At 38.7% G+C, this 23,727-nt stretch overlaps 1 protein-coding gene across 5 annotated transcripts in view; it reads right to left on the bottom strand.

Moving 5' to 3' along the window:
* Positions 1–23,329, bottom strand: part of RBBP8 (RB binding protein 8, endonuclease) — a 41,158-nt gene extending 17,829 nt beyond the window's left edge. Inside the window, exons 1-7 of one of the 5 annotated variants that reach the window (XM_082755114.1) lie at positions 18,116–18,186; positions 17,244–17,380; positions 15,845–16,059; positions 10,648–10,690; positions 5,019–5,114; positions 3,011–3,123; positions 2,217–2,292 (exon numbers count right to left, since the gene is read on the bottom strand). In XM_082755114.1, the coding sequence (XP_082611240.1) occupies positions 2,217–2,292; positions 3,011–3,123; positions 5,019–5,114; positions 10,648–10,690; positions 15,845–15,956 (440 nt within the window). In that variant the 5' untranslated portion in view covers positions 15,957–16,059; positions 17,244–17,380; positions 18,116–18,186. Of the gene's footprint in view, positions 1–2,216; positions 2,293–3,010; positions 3,124–5,018; positions 5,115–10,647; positions 10,691–15,844; positions 16,060–16,678; positions 16,728–17,243; positions 17,381–18,001; positions 18,055–18,115; positions 18,187–23,195 lie in introns of those variants that run through there. The other 4 variants (XM_082755113.1, XM_082755115.1, XM_082755117.1 and 1 more) reach the window with 4 other exon arrangements.
* Between the last annotated feature and the right edge of the window lie 398 nt (positions 23,330–23,727).

Below are 23,727 nucleotides of genomic sequence, written 5' to 3'. Positions count from 1 at the left end.
TCATCTTTGGCAGCACTTTTCCCAATGATTCTCAAGAGAAAACATGGGCCAAAGATTATAGTTAGGAAATTAAGAGAAGGATGGAAGGTTTTCATCTAAGGGAAGAGGAGGCAATATGGGTATTTCTGTTTGCATTAAAATGAACCATGGTATCTTACATAAAATAAGTTAATCATGTCATGGTTAACTGTCAGAAGGTATCTGGCTTGAGACAAGCAGAATTCTTACAAAGTTCAGCCTTTTACTGAGACTAACCGTGAACGTTAGTCAAACAAACATTGATGCATTTATTTGCTTCTCTGACACTTTGATGTATTCCATTGTGCAATTTTGTAATTCCTCTTTTATAGCGCATTTACACAGAAAACACCATAACTGGAAGCTGTGCCATCTATTGAAAATATCTTCAGGAACAGATCAAAACATGCAGAAAAACAGTGAATTAATCCATTTACATCACAAATTTAAGTTAGCTGACAGAGTTCTCTTTAAATTTACTGGCACAGCCTGGTATGACATATTAGCCTGCCTAAAATTTTTCCATGTAAGACGAGATAGTTCTTAAATGCCACCAGAAAAAAAAAAAAAAAAAAAAAAAAGAACTTGCCATATATACATCATAAATATGCATTAAATCATTTCTGAATTATGGAAGCATTTATTTGAGATTACAGAAAACGTTTTTGTAGAAGTCTTCTTGCTCTTTCCATCCATAGATAATGAAATTCTGATCTGATAAAGGAGCAGATAATGCAATTCTTCTGAAAGTTCACTTTTATACAGGATTCTTAGATTTTCTATTAAAATATTAAGCCTTGGGAACAGAACACACGGGATTGCAAAATCCTGATTTAGTGTCACACACTAGAAACAACCTGCTACCTCGCACCCATTTGATGCTGTTATCTTGCTTTATTTAGACTGAACAGCTTAGGCCACAACCAAATGCGGTGGCTCTATTACAAACAGCGGAACCATCCTTGTTAAATCAATTAATCCACACAACTCCGTACCCACGTATCCACTGAACATGCTGACCAAATAATTTGGTGTTATGTTGATCATTCTCAGCTTTCCTACAGTGGCCAGAGATTTTTACTGGAAGCTAAATTGCAAGACTAGGGATCAAACTGGTAAACTTGGATGGATCTGTTTGGCATCAATTAATATTTTTAATGCCGGTTCCTAACTGCTTTTAAGCTACTTAGCAGACCCATTATTGAAAAGGAATTATAAAGTGAAAGCATATAGGAATTTGGTACTACTTGGTCTTGAAGAGGAATATTTCCAGTGTTATCAAGTATGTTCTGGAAAGATGAAACGCATACAGAAAAAGAATAGGATGATTAAGGTGCAAGAGATGGGAGACAAACAGAGAAATACAAAAGGAATAGAACCACAGGCCTTTCAAACTATAATCTAACCTTCTTGTCTGAGTAAAACAACTTACTTTCTAATGAACATAAGAAATTATAGGCCGAAAAAACCTTACATATCAAGCCCATACAACCTATCCCACTGCCTCAGCCCACATGTAACTTCTTCACAGATAGCCAAAATTGAGATAAATTTCATGTCAGACCACAGATAGACAAGAAAAGAAAACAACCTCTGCCTTACAGAGTGTACAGTACTTGCTTACTAACTACAGCATTATACAGTACATTCTTGGTAGCATACCAGAGTACAATCTGACAGTCAATTATTTGTAGCTCGCTATTTTTATGACTTTCTTTCAAAGTTTTTTCTTCTTTTTAAAATTTTAAGATTATCAGAAGTTCATTTCAAAAATTTATTGAAAGATCCTGGGACTCTGACTACTAGAGAAACTACTTTTCTAAAGCCTTACCCTAAGAGGAAACAACTGTTAAAGGGTCTACAAAAAAAATAAAAGAACGAGAGGTAAGGTTTTCCTATGCACTGCAAACAAGCAGAATCATTTTGAGAAATTAAGTCAAACAGAATTTGTACAACAGATTTATCCACCTCTTTCCATTTACAGAAAACACCTCTTTGCATTTACACAGTTAAAAAACAATTCTGCAACACAAAGATGCTAGTTTTACATTGTTAATATCAAGTGGCATTAGGCTATCTTTTCCCAGTCAATTAGAAAAGAGCAAAATGAAGTTTTTAAAGACTTGAAAGCTACTATTTATATCCCCAGACATTACTAGCAAGATTAAAAACAAAATAAAACAATTCTCAATACTTACTCCAATTCCTTCTGCAACTGCTGGAACTGTTCAGCTATCTTCTTATTTTCATCCTGCAAGTTGTTCTTTTCATTCACTGCAATTAATGCATAACAAAATCAATTCACACGTGGTAACATCGTATCAGATCTCATTTTCTCAGGTCTTCTAAGGAAATAGAATCAGTTCTAAAACCCTAATAGCACATATCTTCTGCGGCTTACCAAACTGAGTTTTCAAGTTCATCACTAAAAATGTTATAAAATGATTGATAACAAAGGCGTCACAGCTACTAGATCCCAACATTAGTTCCACACAATCATTAATTAATTTTGCCCACATGCATGCAAGTGTTGTAAAGATGAATGAATTGTTCATTCAGCTCTGTAGACAAAAATTGCCACAGGACACAAGCTTGACGCAGGTAACTTTTGTTTGAATTTGCTATTTTGTCATCACCAGTTACTTCTAAAGCCAGGGTTTCCTTAGAAAAACCTAGCTGTCAGTCATTTTGTGTCTTGACTCTAGGAATAAACAGAAGCAGCCACATTTTAGCTCCAGTAACTACCTTACAGTGTAAGATTTTCCACGTCAATACGATTTCAGTATTAGCACTTCAATCTACGGTGGTTCAAATAACTAGTAATTGATCTGTGTTAAATTATTTTCAAACTGTAGAATTAAGTACCCCCTGACTGAACTTCTTGGTCTTAGAAAAACATACCATGTATAAATTCTATCAAGTTACAGGAATTCATGAAGGATGCCTTCACAAAACATACTGTTTTGTTTTCAGCCTTGTGGACAGAACTTACTAAGCTCAGTGATGAGTTTAAGATTCTGCTGCCGGATATTTTCGAACTCTTGCTGTTTCTTTCTCATATGTTCTTCAGTTACAGCACAACGATCACATAATCCTGCTCTTAACCTACGATAAAATTAAGAGGGAAAAAAAGCTTTATGAAAATACTGCCATGTGCAAAACAGATATCCACGCTTAACTGGTCTTTTGAACAGTGAAAACTAGATAGTTTCTGACAACTCCGCAGAACACCACTTAGTTGTAAGTACTGCAGATTTATGTGGGGACACAGCTGTATCTACACGCACTCTCATTTGCATAAATGGCTGTAGGTACCAGTTACTTCTAAAACAACACATTTGTGGTACTTTCATGGAGTGGAGCATCCTGCACCTTGCTGCTGAAAGACCGTCAGGTAGGCTAATACAAATTCGGTCAGATATAAATTAACATTCATTATAGGAAAAGTTATTTCAAGCAAATACAAATAAGCAATTGCTTTAGTAACCCTGATTACTCTTTTGCCTAAGAATTATGCACAAGAAGAATATATCAATGCCGTTAAGCAAAGAAATTAAATAAAAAGGACAAATTCACAGTTCAGTCTGTAACAAATACCAAGTAAATGTGACCTTTATCTAGACAGCAATACTTCGAACTGGATCCAAAAGGCTTCATTGAGACATTGCCTCCACTGTCTCTGCTAGTCTAGATCAGTTGTTTAAGGCTCATCTGTGGTCAGAAAAGGACTCGTAATAATCAGTACATCTTACCTGACACATTCATTCATGCTGTGAAACCTGTGTTCAGTTTAAAGATGTTAATTAAACGGTATTTATTTGTGGTACACAGCAAGAAGTAGTAGTATTGTCTAAGTGAAAGACAGATTATTTGCCTTCTAAGGCAAGACAACAGTTGGTTAAGAGTTCTGCTTTGCTGCTGTTAGCACATGAAACAAGAAATAGCTAAATTTCCAATTATGCAGTTTCATATTGGAAATAAAAGCCATCTTGGTTTATGAGTATTTTAATATTGTGGAATTTGGGAAAAGGTAAAATACTGAGAAGCCTCTTCATGTTAGCTTTTCTGATTGCATAATAAACACACTATCATCATCTCCCTGAAATAAACAATTTTAAATACAATTTTTTTGTTTTCCAGTATGTATTTCCTCTGCTAAGGGATTAGAAAGTTCCATCCACTGCGCAAATGTCTCTACCTGTTCACTGTGAAAGCTTATTACCTGCCTGGCTACAAGTTTATGCCTACTGCCTTTTACAGACAATCAGAGCTAAAAGCAAGTTTTGAGTATCACAGCTCTGATGTTTGTGGTAATGCAGGAACGTGAGAAAATAATTTCATTTGTAATGGTCTCCAGTTCCCAGAAAGCTTCTAAGAGCCTAACAAAGGCAAATTTAACAAACATTCGAAAACAACTATCATTTTTTTAAAAGATGAAAAAATGCACTGTGATTTCATGTCAATTGGTTTTGGTTTGCTATACCAGATTAAACAGAAGCAGATAAGGGAAAGGGAGAACAGGTCAAAAGGTGATCAGAATGGCTGAGCCAGTGGCAAGAGACAGAACCAATGATTAAATTTAATATAAAACAGACAAATGGAATAAGACCCCAAAACTGAAAGTTTTCTTAATGAATTATTTCACTTGTTTCAAAATACGTTGTGTAGTTCACCTTTGGGTTTTGTATTGTTTCTTGACTGATACCAAATTTATGTCTAAAAAAATGAACAAGAAAGAATGTGTCTGTCTGCCTTCCAGGTTGATCTGCTTAACTTCCATTTGTCTTTACTGCACTAAATGCTAAGCACTTAGAAAATAGCAAAATAATAATTCAGTCAGAAGAATTCAAATTCTACACTTTTCTTTAAAACACACTATTTGGAGTGTATGCGAAATGGACTGGTTTACAAAAACCAAACATTCAAACCTGCAAAGCGTACGGAGCTATTCTGAAAGAACAAAACACAACAAATCCCAGAGCTAAAAAACACTGGTTCACCTGTCTTCTAGAACCTTGATAGTGTCATGAAGCGCCTTTTGCTGTTCTCTGAGCTGTTGGTTCTTGGTGTAAAACTCTTCAAGCCTCTCTGCATCCCTAAAATCAAACAGAGAAAAAGCATTACCTCTAACTTTAGGTTACAGCTTCTATTTTTTCCAATAAAGAATTCTTTCTTTCATTCTCTTGGGTAATTCAATTGACCATCAGCAGAAAATAGTAAGTTGAAGAAAAATGAAGCAAATGTTTCTTATGAATAGTAATTTAGAGAAGTCTGAGCTAGAAAAGTAGCAGCTAGTTTCTAATTCTACAGCTAGAGTTGACCTTCTATAAATCTGATCTTTGCTCAGGACAAAAAAAAAAATCAGTTGATGATAGTCAAGGCATAAAAGCTAATAGTATTCAAGTAACAACTTCAGGGAATGTAAGCTCAAGTGCTTCTTAAGGCACTGTCCTGCTGAGCTGCTGGGGAGCTAACTGTGGGATTTTGCAGCCAGGTCATTTTGCTCTTTTTTCAAGCAGTGAGTGCAACCTGTACCACGGCAAACCACAACAGGTTTGTAAAGCTATAATAAATCTCAAGAGCCATTAAAGGTTTAATTCCTCAGGCAGCAATTGCCAGGCTACAGAACATGAATTCCCAGAACACGAATGGGAAGCAAACTCTCTTCCCAAACATCTCAGAAATAGAAGAACTTTGGTATAATTTCTTCTCTACAAGACAGGAATGTTTAATTAATGAAAAACACCTCCTCCTCAGAATAGTTATTATATATATGGAGTGGTAATTCATGTTGAGAAGACAGTTGATATTAATAAAGAAGGAGGAGATGTGGGAGTATGGCCATGGGGGTCGGCAAGCCCCATCGTTGATAATGACATTAGACTCTTAACGATGATGCCATCAGGAATGTAAAAGAGTTTAGAGGGAGCAAAGAAGGGTGATTCAGGAGACTCCATGCAGTCTCAGGTTTCTTGTTCTCCAGCCGTTAAGGCATGGAAGTTTCTGGGTGTTTGCCATTGCTGTTATATGCAAAGTTATTTTGAAAAGAACTGCTGTGGGGAGAAGGGTATAAGAGGGGAGCCTGTCCTCAAGATAATAAAAAAAGGCAACACGATATAACGAAGTTACGTCATCAATAAAGAAGCAGGAAAAAGGAATGAATAGGGACCGGTTAGCAGAATGGAGACCAAGACAGGAACAGGCACGTTGATCACCTCATGAAGATGGGTTCGGCCAAACTCAGCAAACTGCTCAGAGAAGCTCGTACAGAAAGTCGCTGGAAATGGGCGCACCAGAGCTGCAAAGAAGCTCCAGCTGAGATAAGTGGACCCACGCACACACAACTGCCCCTTGCTGGTAAGCGGTTGCACATTATGGGGAATCATACGTCCTTAGGAACAAAGACTGTCCTGGTAACCTTACAGCTTATTCTCCTTATTAACAGTTTATGAGCCTGAAATATGGGACCAAATTGAGGTCAAGGCGTGGGCCTCTGCAACTAAAGACGACAAGGTTGTGGTGGGATTGCTTGGCACCTGGCGAGCAATCTCTGAGGCCTTAAAGAGCCGTGTGGGGCCACAGTCAGAAACGTGTGGTTTGCCAGACAGTGAGGGAGCTGCGGGCTCCTTTACCGATCCGACTGCTACGCCATCGGCCCCTCTGCTGCTACAGCCATTGAAGGCTTTTGCTGTTCCGCCCCCTGGTGACCTGGACGTGCCTTTTGACCCAGGCCTATTGGCCATGAAAAGGAAATGGATATGCTTTTCTTCAATCTGGGAAGATTAGGATACATAAGGCCCGAAGACCGAATTGCTTAGTAACTTAAAGCGAGACATATTGTTCCCACGACTAGCCCTGGAACTCCCCGGTGTTTGTAATCAAGAAAAGGAATGGAAAATGGAGACTGTTATAAGTCATGGAAGATATGGGAGCACTTCAACCAGGCCCACTATGCTTCCCCAGTCATGGACATTAATAGCAATAAACTTAAAGGATTGTTTGTTACCTTTTCTGATTGTACATATGCATAGGCATACTTGGGTTTAGTATGTAAAAGCAACGCTCTGTATATTTAGAATGTTTGATGTTCGTGTGTGTGTGTTGGTGGAGCGTAGACTCCCCGCACACCCAGCACTGTTTACTTGCCTTTTATAAATATTCCTTTTATAAATATTACTAAATTCAGATTGAGTTGAGACTTCATTTATAACACTCCCCTTGACATTTATCATCTGACCACAATATCCCTTCAGGATGCAAACACAGCATAAGCAACAAGCACATGATATTTTTCTACAAATTAACTTTCAGAAGCTCAGCAGCTGAACCTATGCAACATGACAGTATCTAAGTTCTGAGAATTCATTCCTAGCTCTTCTTTTTACCACAAAAACCTTTGTATATTCCAAGAAAGTTCGTGTTTTCATCATGTCTGAGATGAATTATTTCAGAAAACCATGAAATTGGCTGACAAAAGACAGCCAAGGACAAACACAAGTAAAGAAAACACATTTACTAACTTGTTGATACAATTCTTTTACAAAAGATTTACTTTCAAAACAGCACTCCCTTTAAAATATATTAATCAAACATTTGCATATTGCTGGTATTGCATGATTATTATAGCAATACAGAAAAGTAATAATCATGGGCCATAAAGTGAATGGGACAGCTGGGAGGATCTGCAGCATACAATCCAGATGTATTTTATTAATTCTGAAATTTAAAAGTGGGTATTTTTTCTGCACTACCACCCAGTCCACTATTGTCCTTTTCAACTGCCTATAGAACATATAAAATGGTTAAATGTTAACAGCGTGCCGGACCATTTAAGGCTTACACTTTCACATGAGAACAAAGTGTTGAAGTTCTGTTACTTCAGTTCATTAACCATGTAAAGGCAGGCCGCGGCAAAAGGTTAAGTCTGAAAAAAGCAGTCTATATTTTTCTGATGCTTCTGACAAAAAAAAAAAATCTCATGTTTTTCAGTTTACTAAATTACAGAAGTCCTAATATTCAATACTAATACTCCTACTCAATTTCAAAATCCTTTCTCAAGCTGCCTTTAAGACGTACCTTATTCGGTGGCATTGATTTATTTATTAAAAATACGTAACATACACTAATACTCCATTCCTTCCACGTAAATCCTGTAAAATATCACCAAGATATTAAAATGACAGGAGAAACAAGGCTTTTTTTTTTTTTTTTAAAGCCAGTGCAGCCAATAAACCCAACAGACATTTTAGACTATGAGGCACTCTTCTTAATGAAGAGTCTCTGACCTAGCATTTACAAGTCATTAGCTCCAGTGCTGAAGTGGGGTACAATATAAGGCGCTCATTGTCAGCTGGTTACAAAGTCTGAAACTTTAAACCTCAGGTATTCAGATGCATCCAGGAGAACAAGACCTACTACATAAAGAGTATTGTATTGACAGTGTGGTAATTGGAGAAAGATTCCAACAAACAATAATTAAAACATTTGCTATGTGTTTGGTCACATCACTGATAATAGTCAGCATCTAGAAAATTAATCAAGTAATTTAAGATTTTTGGGATACAGAAGCACGTCATGACATAGCAGATCAAGTTAACAGTAAAAGCAAGAGATCTTTTCACCCTTTCAGATTAGAAATTTAATAACTACTTGATTAGAGAATTGTACATAAAAAATAACAAGATGTTAAACTGACCCATTCTCCCTCAACCCCCCCCCAAAATACACGTAACCTGTTAGTATAAAAACACAGCACCAAATATTTGCTATCAAAAAGTAACCTAATAACCATGATGGCTCAGCCATCCATCCACAGTAACAGAGATGGATTTCCTGTGATACTGCATTACCAATCTCAATGTTCAGTAAGCTTCTTTAAAATATAGACAGGTATGCTGCTTGATCTTTAATGAAGGATCTGACAAGATGCCATGATGCATCCTGACATCTTGGTAAAGCCCATATGAATTAATAGTTCCAATTGACTAAAAATTTGCTGACAGACCAAATAAACAGTTGGACTCTACTGCTACATTATTTTTTTTTTTAAATCACAGTTAAAGAGCAACTGCAAAGAATATATACTGTAGTAGTAGCAGTCTAGTGCTCGATTGAACAAGCAATACAAAAGTTGACAAACCTTGATCCGTAGGAGCAGGTACATACTGGGGGTAGCTGGGAGTTAGTAATGCTGGTACCCTCAGGATCTGTAAAACCTGCTGTGGTGAATTGCTACAAAAACGTAGAGGATCCTCATGGTACCACAGTAAGATGGATGCTGTTGTGGAAGTGATTAATCAACACTTCCTTTTGTGATCCTGTCCTGAACTGTTCCTTCAGCTGCCACTGCTATCGCCTAGCAGCTTCTCTGCAACATTTAGCCCCAAGAAAGTGCAGAGAAAACATCGTAGCATCTGCTTAAAGCATCAAATGACACCACGTGGACAAGTCAAAACCATAGGCAGGAAACCTACATCCTTCACAGATTAGATCTTTATGAAAGCAGATGAAATGTGAGAAGATGTGACACTTTGCAGCCTCAAAGTACTACTGCGGATTACCAAACACCAGCAGGATTGGCATCATTTTACTGAAGTAAGCAAAACACACAAGCCTTGAGGAGGTTCAAACCTAGGGGAGCCTTATTTGTCACTTACACAATTCAAGAAACCAAAAAAAAAAAAAACAAAAAAAAAACAAACAAAACAGAAAACAGACAACTAAAACCTAACAGGAATTAATAAATGACACGATAATATAAATGTTACTTACTTCTGTAAAAGCGCAAATTGAACACAGCAAGACAAGCTTGCTGTCTCAAAACTAGGACTGCACGTCTTACTGCTTCAAATAGCAATGCTGGGAATGTCAATATGTAGGTTTTTTGCTTATTTTAAGAAGGGTTACATTTTATTTCTTCAATATATCTAACACAATGATATTGTTTTCCAAATTGGAAAGAGATGAAGCGATTTATTTTTTATTCCTCTCACACAGCACTTTAAATTGCAACTCATCATACAGGACATTAATCTTGCAATACAGATTTTTTTCCCGAAATTGCTTCTAATGAACAGAACAGGATTAGCAGCAAATATTTACTGCAAAAGAAGTCACATTTGCCTTAAAAGTATAAGAAGTGACTGAAAATTAGCGAATTTTATTTTTTTTTTTTAACCAGAATCCTAACTGAATGACTAAAAGCTGGGTTAAGGCACTTCAGCTGATATTAATGGCAAACATCTAATGAGGAGAAATATATTAAAAAGTTATCTGTAAAGAGATGTAAGTGGCAAGAGAAGACTTGACCTCAATTTTAAAATGTTTCCCTAATCATCTTTTGTTTTAGAAATGCCAACAGTGTTGATGGGCATCCTAGAAATAGCATAGATAGGAAAACTTTACCAGCCATTTGTTGAAGCAAGACAAACCTAGCGTTCAGGTGACACATCCTACAAAGAATTATCTACATCTTTAGATGACTTTAGGTGAATTACTAAAATGAGCAGAACTTCCTACTGTCTGAAAGGAGACATCCACAAGACTTTACTTGACCTTACAGGAATTCCCACTCATTAGTCATACTTAGACTCTCCTTTAATAAATCAGATCATAAGGGTGAGTACTTACAAGCATCTTTCCTTCTTTAACTTAGATATTTTCAGTTGTAAGCCTGAAAGTGGAAAGAAAAAAGATAATTGTTATACAATTCTGATTTAACAAAATCAGTGGACATAAATAAATTCTCCTTTTGCCAATGGTATCTGCAACAGAGAGAGAACAGTCACTAATTTGGAGAGAAAATGGTTCATTCTGGATTTCTTGGGTATGTTCTGCAGTATCCTGGAAACCAGTAAGGCTATTACAATCCTGAGGAAAAAGGTACTTGTTAAACACTCAGAGTTACACTTAGACAGGTATAAAAACACCCTCTTTGTAAAAAAGAAAAAAAAAATAAAAAATAAAAACCCACACATGCTAATACCAAGTACTATCAATATATTTTCATTGACTACGCATATATAGAGCAAAGTAAGTTGTGCACATAAAAGTTGTGTATATATAAATCCATAATACTACACTTAAAATGAAGCATTAATCTAATAATGTATTAGATATGCATAAAGGAAAGTTATTTAAAATATATTTTAAGGCTTTAAGTACAAAAGGACAACGTGTTCTGTTGGAGGTACGCTACCAGAACCTCTCAGCCAAAGCTTTTTTGGAACCTCTTAAGGCAGACTGAGGAGAGATCATTTCATCTGTGGCCCTTCTCCCACTAAGGAATACAAAATCCAAAATGTATGTTCCGTGCATGAGTAAAAAGGTACCCAAATCCAAATGATGCTCTCAGGCACAAGTGGCCAGCTGACAGGCTGATCTAGAGAGCAGCCCAGCCAATCTGCTTGCACTGTTTTGGGTATTGGATGAATGTGCACAGGTGCAGGAATATAAAGGTGCTTCAAGTAGGGCCTGACTTAGGTGGGATGCAGTGAAATTTATGTGATATTAACCATATGCAAGCTGGACATAATACCTATTCTGAAAAAAAATGGTTGGAAATAATCAGAGTCCTACTGTGTAACATTTCGTTAATTACATATGCAACAGGGATTTTAAGAAATAAAAAGGAAGCGATGTAACATTCCCAACACCGTATTTTCTTCAAACGGTGAAAAGTAGTGAGCAACCTGTGTCTGAACACGAGGTGTCTTGTGCGTTTTTGCAAAACCATTAGTCCTTTTTTGGAGGATATAAACTTACGACACCAGAACACTGTTAGACAAACTTCTGACAATTTTAAATTTAAACCAAAACGCATATCCAATACATGTTTTAAATAGAAGATGCTGGCTAAGGCAGCTTGTAGACTTCTTTTACCTTCCACCTACCACACTTAACTGGGATCAGCTCAAAGGGCAAACTACTTGCTTGAGAAGGCTCATTGCTCAGGACACGTAAAATGCAATGGTCAGATCAGCCAGAGAGTCACTGAAACCATGCCACAGATGGCTACGTGGTGCCAGTGAGATAATGAACTAAGAATGCAACAATTGCTTAAAAAAATGAAAGGGTTATTGGGAAATATAGCAAGACTTCTTTCACATCTAGGTGTTCAACACCTGTGAGATGTTGTGTTCTATAACGCAAATCAGCGCAGAAAGAAGGTTTTTTTTTTTTAAAGTAGTTGCTATTCATCAAGTCAATTAGGCATCTGCAATTAGAACCCCTATAAAGCATGCTTTAATGCTGCTCCACACCCATCGGAAGGAATGAAGCTGCGCAACAATGCATCTCCTGTATGAACAGGTAATCTGTTCAGTGAGGATTCAGGATTGTAACACCGGCAACCTGAGCCACAAATTGCAGAGGCAGCACTCAAAAGGCACAGCACTGTGCTGCAGGTAACACTATCTCCCCTCTCACCTGAATGCAGGAGGAACCTAACTGGTTACTTACAGGTTGTGTTTTTTCTTAATTCAAATGACTGCAACGAGAAGGCAGGAATCCAGTTTGTTACATTTATCCAAGAGCACTGGATTACTACATTAGGTGTGATCTCTTCCTGTTGCTTTTCCAGAGCATGGGCAGACTTTAACCAAACTAATTAAGACAACTTTTCGTTTTCTTTTAAACAAGAAGTTTTCAGATTTCCCCAGTTAAGGGTCTAGTAAACATATAAACATGTGCAACTACACTGTGTACAGTCCCAAGTCAACTTCCTCTCTTACACAATAATTCTGTGAAATAGGCAAGCTACAGAGTACATGAATCTACATTATGTAAAGCTCATAAGTGTTCTAGTAGATGACACTATCTCTATTAAGATGATGGAGGCTTTCTTTAAACTATCATTAGGCAGATTAAACACACAACACTATCTTAGGAAAATTGCAAGTTGATTAAATTATGTCCTTGTAATATTTCAGTTAATAGATGTGACAATTACTGTGCTGATGATTTTTCAAATGCAGTAATCTTCTGAAAATCCACAGGGCTTGGGAAAACAGCAGAATCACTGAAGTTCTCTAGGAATTGGTTAGACAAGCTTCTGTCAGCAGTGACACAGACGAAATCCTACCTTGAGGGTACAGAAATGGATCGGATGGCCTCCTCACTTCCCTTCCAGCCCTGTTTTTTTTTTTTTTTTAAACTTTTTGAAGAGTTTCCAACCATTTCCTTACCTACAGCAATAATGAGATTGCTTTCCTCATGGTTTTCCCAGCTTCTAGGACTACCGTCTTTTTCACCCCTTTACCCTATTTCCCCCAATACCATTTTTAGAATTAAGGAAAAATTGAAAAGAATTAAAGCTATTTCTTGCACACAAAATTCTCTTCCCCTATTTTTACACTGAAATATGGTTCTTTTTAGTTCTTTAGATGTGAATTCATCCTCAGAAACCACCTTGATAAGACACACATGCAGGAAGTATTCATATAATCATTTTGAGCTAGATTTAGATGTTAGCACCTGCAAAAATTAGTCACTTTATAAAACAGCATTTTTAAATTCCTTTCTGATCTGTGTGAGCTATGTAAGTGTTTCACACATTCTACACGTAAGAAATGGAAGCAAGTGTATTTTTAATAACCATTAATCTGAGTTGCTAAGCATGCTTGAATTCCATGAAAAGTCAGCCAACATTGACCATGCCCAATCTCTTTGGAAACTGGGTTGTAGACTGTCACAATGAATTTGAGAGAAACGTTAGGCTAGCTATTTTGTCTAAAGAGATCCAAAATTTGGAGATAGAGCATTTTTTGCAAACGATCATGTTAAAAGAATAAAAAGCTTTCACTCTCTAATGAGGTCGCAGGACTGGGCATGTTTAGATAACATGGAGGAAAAAAAAAAACACTCTTTACAATACAGTAATTTAAAAAATCCAATGCAACCCACTTCAAAATGTGTGAGTTTATATATTTACAGAATATAGACTACAGAACACTTCAACTATTATAACTTGTATAATACATCTGATTGTTTCAAGCTTGCTCTTCATAAATTCTGCTTTTCATGGACTTGTAATGATTAGCAAGAATTCCATGATGGTAGCACCCTGTGCATTGTACTTGCAAAAGACTTTCTCTCCAACTACTAACTTTCCCCTAATCCAACTTCCACCATCTTTAAAATAATTTTTTGCTGACATTTAGATTGGAAACTCATGAGTCAATTTTAATTCTTATTTATAGACTTCAGAAACAAGCAAAGTCCAGGCAAGCCTGTGTTTGATGTTTCTAAAATATCTTCCAGTGCCATTTTCTATAAGAGGATCCCCACCTTTTGAAAAAATTAACTATCCTTCAGGCATGTCTTTGATGTTATCACGGAAGACCTAATTTTACCTAACACGGTGCGGGACATACTGACAAAGGGCTAGGCATGAAAAAGTCTGCCTAGTGGCAAAATTATCTGGCCCCACCCAGCACGCGTTCTGAAGAGTATCTTTACATGCATAAAGAAAACCAAAACGTTAAATCACGTGCTGCACATCCCAAGGAACTAGAGAAGGGGTCACTTAACATTACCCTCTACATTAGAGCTTTTTGGTTTTCAAGTTTTTGTTGTTCAGACATGCCACAGATTGCCAGATCCCATTCTGTCAGTAATTCTGCATGTTATCTGTAGCTGACATCACGCCCACTCTGAAAAGAAATATCAAGATTAAAAAAATAATCCTCATGAAAATCATGAAAATACTTTTTTTGTGTGTGTGTGTTTTGAACACAATATAAAATTGTGTATTATATGGCTTAATGTTTCATTTTTAAATGTAACAATATCATACTAACTGGTATATCTCTCCTTTCAGCTACCAAACCAATGGATTTTTTTTTTTTAAAGAAAAAAAATAGCTACTAACACAAAGAATCAAGGCTTGGCATTGCTAATTGTTGAGCTAATACTTCTGTGGCTTTTAGCATGAAGTATGAAGCATCCCTACAGCTCTTAACTCACAAAAAAAAACACCTGCTTTTACTCCACATGAATAAAAATACTTTTTCATGCATAATAATGTGTTCGTTGAAGATGCTGACAAATATTATTCTAATCCATTCAGAAAAGATGGATTGTGTGCCTTAAGAAAACAAAGCAGCTTGCTTCCAAAGTATTTTAGCAAAACATTTTACGAATATTACTTCTGAAACAGTATTATAAGAACATAAATATTCAGTGCAATAATTCATCTTTGAGTGTTATTAGTTTCCTATACCGCTGAAGAATGGAAAGACACTAACAGCGAACCATAGTAAAATTAATAACATGCTGATCATAAAGTGTAGCATAAAAATAAACAACGTTATTATAAATTCTGCTGAGAAATTGTTGACCACTAAAAACCGAAGAAATGTTTTTCACTTCAGTAATACGAATCTGCAATGGGATTTGGCGTATGTCAGGGGACATAATGCAAATGCTTGTCCTGGCCTCCGTTTTAATATATCCCAAGTGACTAAACCCAAAGGAAAAAAAATACATTAAATAACTTGATTTGGAAACTTAACCATAACCATTAAAACTAAGCCAACATTTGAATATTTCCTTACGCAAACACAGATCCCATATAACATTGTGTTATTTGCCTCTCAAGTGACCTCGCAAATCATTTTATACCTGTTGGTAGTTTAAATCTGATCCTGTTAAGCCAGGCTTAGGTGGTCAGTCTATAAGGCTCACTTGTAATCATTCAGTCCCTCATCTTGGCATAATATAAAACTTTAAACATGTATTTAGTTCCACACAGATGGAGTGGTATTCTGGTTCAAAGTTCTACTGTGGCAAGAGACAGCTTTCTGTGAAATCAGACTTTACTTTTTACCTTGTACTTCTTTATCGTGACATTCTTTCAGCTTGGACCACAGCTCCTTGAAGAAATCTCCAGAAGATTCTGCAGAATTAGGGCTCCCACAAGTTCCTCCAGATGCATTCATCTTGTTTCTTCCGCTCGACTTACTTATTTGCAGAACTGGCTCGCTCTCACACTAAGTTTTAAATAACATAGTTATGAAGCTGTTCCTGAAGACAGGTGTATGCCTGCAATGACAGATCGACACCATTTATGTTTGCATTTATCAGAACATAACTTGCAGCCAGAGATGAAACACAAAGCTCACTCATACTCTTGTCAGGTTGTACTTATTTACTGACAGCCACCCTGACTGTATAGAAGATGGCAAGGATTTTGCTGCAAGTAATAATAAAATAACAGAAATTTGTCCACTCGTACTGTTCCCCCACCCTTTCAACAGGTATCAACTTAGAAATAGATTAAAATACTTGGCAGTCTTTAATATTTCTCCCTGGAAACTACCGTTACACAGAACTTGTTTTCTAGAGTAACACGTGCTTCCAAAATTTTGCTATCAGAAAAACTAATTTGTGAGAAGTTTTATCAAAGATAACATTTGTGTACATGCTTTCTTTACCTAGATGTGGATAAAATGAGAGATTCTGCAAAGAGAAGCTCCGATCTCCTTGAAGCCTTCCTGAGTCTACACTGAATTTATTCCTACTCCACGACGCAAAGGAACTAAACCAATTTCAGAATTCCTGAGTCCCCAAAACATCAGTATTTTAGGAGAACTCTATCAGAGTCAGACAGCTCTGCCTTAAAAGTCAGACTGCCTATACAATTCAGATGGAACAACCTTACCTGTAATTCCTCTTTCTTTTGAAGGGTTTCTTAGCACAGATGATGCCCTCAGGTGATCTATAGGGGAAGTGTGGTACTCAGATCTGGGTCTGAGCCAAGGTGATTCAATTCTAATTGGTGCACTGGGTGTCCAATATGGAAATGCTCACGTAATCTCTGCCCTTTGGTTCCCTGGGTATGCAGCTACTGGTTTAACTGGTCACCACAATAAACCGTTTAGGCCACTGGTCAACAACCTTGTCTAGGATCTGGAGGCCTTGGTTCCTGTCTCCTTTCTCAAATCTCTGTGTATAGTCTTAAGCAAGTCACTTTTATTTCAGAATGCCCATCTTTAAAATGTAGTAAGAAAAAGGGAATTCAGCATTATTTTCAACAACGCAGGAATACTCAAACTGTATATACTCAAACTTCTATGGAGTAAAAAACATTGGTAATCATTAGGTACCTAAAATTTTGCTTTACTATGCTACGTCTCTAGAAAATTGAGTGCCCATGTCAGCACCTGATTTCAAACCTAGCTTATATCCTTATTTCCAGAATAGTCCTGAACAGAAAATTAGTTTACCTTTTCAAACTGGAATGCCTACAGTTCTTCAGCTTTAGTTGAATGGCACTCTGCTTGCATCTTCAGGGCTGAAATGCTTCGCTTTGTGTGCTGTCACATTAAGCCATCTTACAACACTTCTTTGTGGAACCGATTGCCTAGTGACATTAGGAAGGTCTTTTAAACTCTTATTTTTCTACCTTCAACCACAGGCAGCTACCTCAGAAAACATCTTTTTCTCCGTTGAGCGCTAGGGTGGTGAAATCAATAAACTTGCTTGTGCTCATTGTCTCAGGTTTGAGTATCTCCAATCAATCATTCTTAAGGAAAGTGCACCTGACTCCAGAATAAGGTGTTCAACCTGTCTTCAAAGAGAGGGCCCCCAACAAGCTTTCAAAGAGACCCCCTGACACTACTAACCCACTAACCCATGTCCCCAAGCACCACACCCAACCTCCCCTTGAACACCCTCAGGGACGGTGCCTCCACCACCTCCCTGGGCAACCCGTCCCCGTGCCTGGCTGCTCTTTCTGAGGAGAAATGTTGCCTCATGTCCACCCTGAACCTCCCCTGGCGCAACCAGCGAGCCATGAGGTCTCCCTGCGCCTCCTCCTCCCCAGCCCAAACCCCCCCCAGCTCCCCCATCCTCCCCTCACAGGGTTGTGCCCCAGACCCCTCCCCAGCCCCACAGCCGTTCCCCGGACAGGCTCCAGCCCCAGAGCCCAGCCTCAGGGCTCGATCCCCTCTCCCCGTGCCCTGCCGGCCGCCACACCACCCACCCCTGACAGGACCCGGGCAGCCGTTGGCCCCAACGGCCCCCGCTCCATCTCGCCTCAGCCCCGGGGAGCTGGGGAGGGGGGGGGGGCGGGGGGGGGGGGGCGGGGCGCCGTTACCTGATTGGCTCCCGCCGGCTCCGCGCCAAACGGCGGGAAAAGGCAGCGCCGCCGGCCGCGGCCCCGGCGGCAGCGATCGCGGCAAATCTCGCGAGAGCGGCGGCCTGAGGGGACGGGAGCCGCCCCCTCCCCGTCCCCGGCTGGTGTGGGGCCGTTATGGCGGCCGGTCAGGGCAGCGTGAGGGGGCAGAGGAGCGCGCAAAGCGTTCAACGTTAAACATTAAACATTAAACATTAAACCCGTCAGGCACGGAGCGACACGGAACTGCCAGCGTTACCGTGCTGCCTCGGCTGCTGGAGCCTGCTGTTTGTGTCACTTGGGATTTTTGCCAATGCGATTTTTTATTTCTCCCCCCCCCCCCCCCCCAAATTGTAGATCAACGTTATTTAGTGCTTTGGGACCAACCCTGCTGTCTGCCATGAAGGAAAAACTCTTCACCTTTAGTTTCTAGCTTGCCTTAGTTATGAAATAGAAACAAAACACTGCTTTCCAGAAATACTATTCTGCCTCCACATGGTTCCACTTTACCATTATAACACATATGCAGCTTAGTGGCATCCTGAGAGGACACACTGGTGTCCTCTGGCAAGGGCCGGTGCTGCAGGCATACACTTTCTACTCTATTAATTGTGGTATTTAAAAGATAAGGTGTTCTGGTATTTAATAGATGTTAGTAGCTTCTTCATCTTACTCTTGTCCCGTTACTCATACCACTCAAATCCCCATAAAGTATCATTAATACGGAGCTACAGAATAAATGCAATTGGATCTGAAATAGAATTGTAATATTTCTAAAAAAAATTGAAATTCTGTCAGAAAGGAGTCAGAAATGACCCATGATTAAGCAGGCTTTACATCTGTTGTTCAGCTTTGTCAAAAATACTCTGAGTTTCCCATCAACTATATACCTTGGATTTTGAAATGTTTCAGAAATCTTTGTTGTGGAAGAAGTTAACTTTTCCACTAATTCCTTACCATTGCTTAACCACTATTTTCCAACTGAAATAAAATAAATCCATTGTTGAGTAGCTCTCAGCAGCATATTACTTGCACTGATAGTTTGGCATACCGTAGTATCAGTATACATTCAGTAGAACTAAAAGTAGATGTCTCCTCTTATGAAGGAGACTGTCATCATAGGTTGCAATAGACACTCCACTATTCTTAAATAACCACTGCAAGAACTGTCTCATTGACAGCTTTTTATTCTACTTTTGAAGGTTCTGTAATCTAAAATGTAGGAAAGTAATTATTTCCTTGGGGTTAAGAGAAACAGATGTTTTAAATATGTGCATAGACCTGATAAGTAGCAATAAAATAGCCTTCTTCTTTATTGTTCAGGTGTTTACCACAAGCCAGGCTTTTCTTTCTGCTTATAGGAAGCACTCTAGATAATAAGAATGTCACCAATTTTATTTGCCAGTAAACTGCATGAGCAGCTTAATCTTGTATTTGCTCATGCTGAACTTTACAGCAATGTAATTCCACTGAGTTCTGCAGTGCTATCCTTATCTGCTTAACAGTGAGTGATAATGGATTAAGACCAGCAGTGGAACTTTGCCTTTATCTCCTTCCCAGATTTATTTGATTTTTTTTTTTTTTTTTTGTATCCCATAATCACATATTTGAGCACCAATTACTGCATTGATCCTTGGCTCATTAAACATACTAGAAAACTACCAAAAAGTCTTGTATTCCACATCCACTTAATATGTCTTAAGCTGACTAGTCTAACTGGAACTCATCTCATTCATCTCTTACGAGTAAATGCCACACCTAGACAATAAAACTGTGGGAAAAAACAAACACCTCACCACTGTTCCGTTTGAACAGAGGCAATGCTTTTTGTAGAGTCATGGCTCATGTCCAGTTTTCAAAGTAGCCCTTAATATGATATATTAAGCTAGGTGACAGACTACTTACTTAGCCATGAACAACTCTGAAGAAAGAAATCTTATTTAGTCCCAGCCCATTTTAGACCTGGCTGGTCTGAAATGTTTATCTTTACTAATAATATGTGAAGCTCTTGATTTTCAACCACTGTTTAGTGGTAATGCCTTCTTGTTGACTGGCCAATTCACCAGCATATCAACTAATGACTGAATTTCTATTTTAAGAGTACTACAGAGTTGCAACACAGATAAAACAAAAATTAAGAAAAGCCTTTATGCCTCACCCACTTCTGTTTTTGGTGATAGAGACTGCCTCAGTGTTTCTAACCATTCAGATAACAGTAGGTGACCTAGCCCACTGCATATGCATACAAAATAAGATTAAGAGAGATTAGCAGATAGTTTACTTTTTTTTTTTTTTTTTTCTCCCATTACTTCAAATTTAGATACAAAGATTAGAACCAGCTTTGAATTACACTGGGAACTCTAATTTAAATATTTTAATTGCTTTAGACACAATGATAAATATATCACTCTCTTCCTGTGTATATAAATATATATACAATAGTTAAATCCTTATTTATTTATGTGAGATTTAGTAGATTGCACATATACACACAAGGCCAGTGTGCTCACAGCCTCCCCGACTGGCAAATCTGCACTGAGGGATAAATATATTGCTCAATTTCTAGGCATGTGCATTTCCTGCACTTTATGTTGCAGATGCCACTAAGGGCATCAAAGGCATGCAGCTGCAGATGCAGCAAACAGGCGCATGTGGCAGCTCAGCTGCTGCCTCAATGGGCTTTAAACCTTGCAGGAACTGGCAGTCCTCCGACTGGTAGGTTTCTTACATCTGGGAATGCACACAGAGCATACCATTGCTGTCTGGCACTGGTATTTGCTTTTTCTGCCACTCCATCACCCCCCACTAGTTGAATTTCATTCTTCTCGAGCTGCTTGCGTAGCCACTTTTGAAACCCAGCCAAGATCAAATTCCCTGATGCCAGCAACAATGTTCACTTTAAGAGACCCTCTTCTTTGAAGTGCTTTCACTGCTCCTCATCTGTAGTCAGAAACAGCCAGGATTTGTTCAACTGAAACTCTCAGGTCTCTTAGAGATCCTTGATGGAGAAAAAAAAAAAAAAAGAAACCTGAGGGATGCTGTTTCAGGACTCCAGTGCAGTGTTGCTGGTCCTCAGACTAAGGTGCAGTACCTGTGTGTGTTATCTGCATGCAGGAATGTTTTGCTCTTACTGATGTTTCTTGGGTTGACATGAATAGTCTTGAGTACTTTTGCATATATATATATATCAGCCTTGGAAGGTTATTTCAGCTTGGAAGGCTGAAGTAAATGTTTACATGTCTGCGCACAAAATCATGCCACCTACCTTTTGGTGTAGCGAATGACAAGAATTCAGGACAGGAAAACAAGTGAAAGAGAAATAACAAACGGGAAACAGTATTTTACTTACCTTTTGAGGAAAAAATTCCCCAAACAATAGCCCCTGCCTGCCACCTCCCCCCCAAAACAAACAAACAAACAAAAAAACCAAAAATACAGCAAAGGAAAACCCAAGTAGAACAACAAATTGCAGAAGATGGCAAGCAGTATTTTGAAAAGCTAATTTATTTGCTTCAAATTTTATCTTTTTTAAAATGTACCATATTTCCATCTGTAGCTTTACAAATCAAAGCTCCCTTGTAGCATTTTATAGGTTCTACACAGTCTCTGCTCAAACCACACAGTTCAGCCAGTTACAATTTTGGCTTTTGAGAATTGCTTATTTCTTAGCAATTTTTCATTCAGTATTTGATAGGGAAACCAACTGCAATGATAAATTCTGTTTTTTTTTCTTTCTTTTTTTTTTTTTTTCTGATGAACAGTTGCAGTTTCTGTGGGAGTGCTAGACTGTCCCTATGTCATTTTCTGTGTATACCCCACACCTTAAAGAACAATTTTAACACAGAGATGCAATGCTGCTAATGAGAAGGTCTGTTCAATTTTCTGTTCATTGATTTTTTTTAGCTGCTCAGGAGGTCTTTTTATTGGCGCTCTACAAGAGGATAATGTTCATTTTCACATCAACCTGGAAATAGCAAGCAGTAAACACTTCCTTAACTCAACCTTCCTGTTATGTGACTACCATAAACTCTTGCCTAATCCCATATAAATCTTTTTGTATCTAGTGGTTTATGTCCACTGGGGACACTGATTTATTTATTTATTTTTAACATCATGAAAGAGAACTTGTAATTGTTTCGCTTCAAGACAGACTAAATTAAGATTTCCAGGGAGATGGAAGAACCTATGTGAGGGTTTTCAAAAATGTAGTTACACGGATGGTGAGAAGATTCTCATTTACTTAAGTTAAAGAGTTATTTTGTCCTAACAGGCATGACAAAACCTGTCTTCATTCCTTTCTATTCAGCTCAGCAAGTACTTCTGTGCTCCGGTAGTTAATCAGTTACCAGATTCCACAGCTTTTGTTTTCACACTGTTTAATTTTTCTTGTTTGACACCATACCTGTGAATGGATTCAGTTGCAGATGCGGGCGCAACCTTCAGGTCTGCCTGCTCTTTATGACTAGGACTGCTTTTCGTTACCACTGCCACCACCGTTACTCATTATTTTCTAAAGAGGAATGTTTCTAAGAAGTATGCAGAAAGAAAGCAGTAAGAATGACAAGAACATTTCCTATCTTACCAAGAAGCCAGTTCCGAGCATGTAAATCTAGGTTTAACTAACTCATTTCATAAAACTGAATAATTAAAAAAAAAGCCTAGGAAGAATTAGTAACCAGACGTCTTACTGGAGTGGCACTCTGCCTTGTCACAAGTGTTAGTGTCAGGCAGGGATTACAAAAACGCTGTATAAAAGAGAAGACCAAGAGGCAGCACTTCGGTGACATGCTCAATGCGCTAAGTCATTGGCAGGGAAGCTTCTCTCATTCCTGCACTTAGCTCCTTAGCTGTCTCTCCAGTCAATGCTCCTGCAGCCAGATGCTGAGCTGCACACAGCGGGGTCACAAAGCCGCTCTCACAAAAATGCTGGCAGCGAGCACCGCAGAGACTGGCGGTACCCGGGCACGTTAAGGAGATAGCCATTATACCACTTCAAGCACAAGATACATTTTTGCTTAAGGTTATCTTAAACGAATTTTAAAGAAAGACTTTCAAAACTCACCCTTCTGTTTGAATTGTGAAAAGCTCAGTTCTTGATCGGGGTGATAAATATTTACTATTGACTCCCCCTCCGGCTATAAACCTCAAGTGTAAGTGAGATGCGGAAGCCACCGTGGACCACACTAGAGAGTGCCGAGCGGAGAGCTGCCGCGCCTGAGATATATACAATGTGCAATGGATAACCTAATCTGCCTCTCATTTAACTGGCCGGGCAGGTTCCTGCATCCTGGGGAGCGTGGAATCATACCAGAATTTGTTGGCACAACAGGCCCGTCCGACCGGTTCACGGGGCGCTGGGAACCCGTGCAACCAGTTCGCATCAAAGGCCGGGCCCAACATGCTGCGGCTCAGCTCGCCGCCTCGCCTCGCCTCGCCTCGCCTCGCCTCCACCACGGGGAGGGAGGCTGCGTGTGCACCACACGGGGAATTATTCACGCCTCTGTCAGCTCCCCGCTCCGGGAGAATGATGTAGCCTGCAGCAAAATAATTCACTGCGGGGCGGGGGAGTGATCCATCCTCGGTACGTGGAGCGA

Source organism: Aythya marila, assembly GCF_965140915.1.
Source record: "Aythya marila genome assembly, chromosome: 2".
Taxonomy (NCBI): Eukaryota; Metazoa; Chordata; class Aves; order Anseriformes; family Anatidae; genus Aythya; species Aythya marila.
This window is presented reverse-complemented; position numbering and strand designations above follow the sequence as displayed.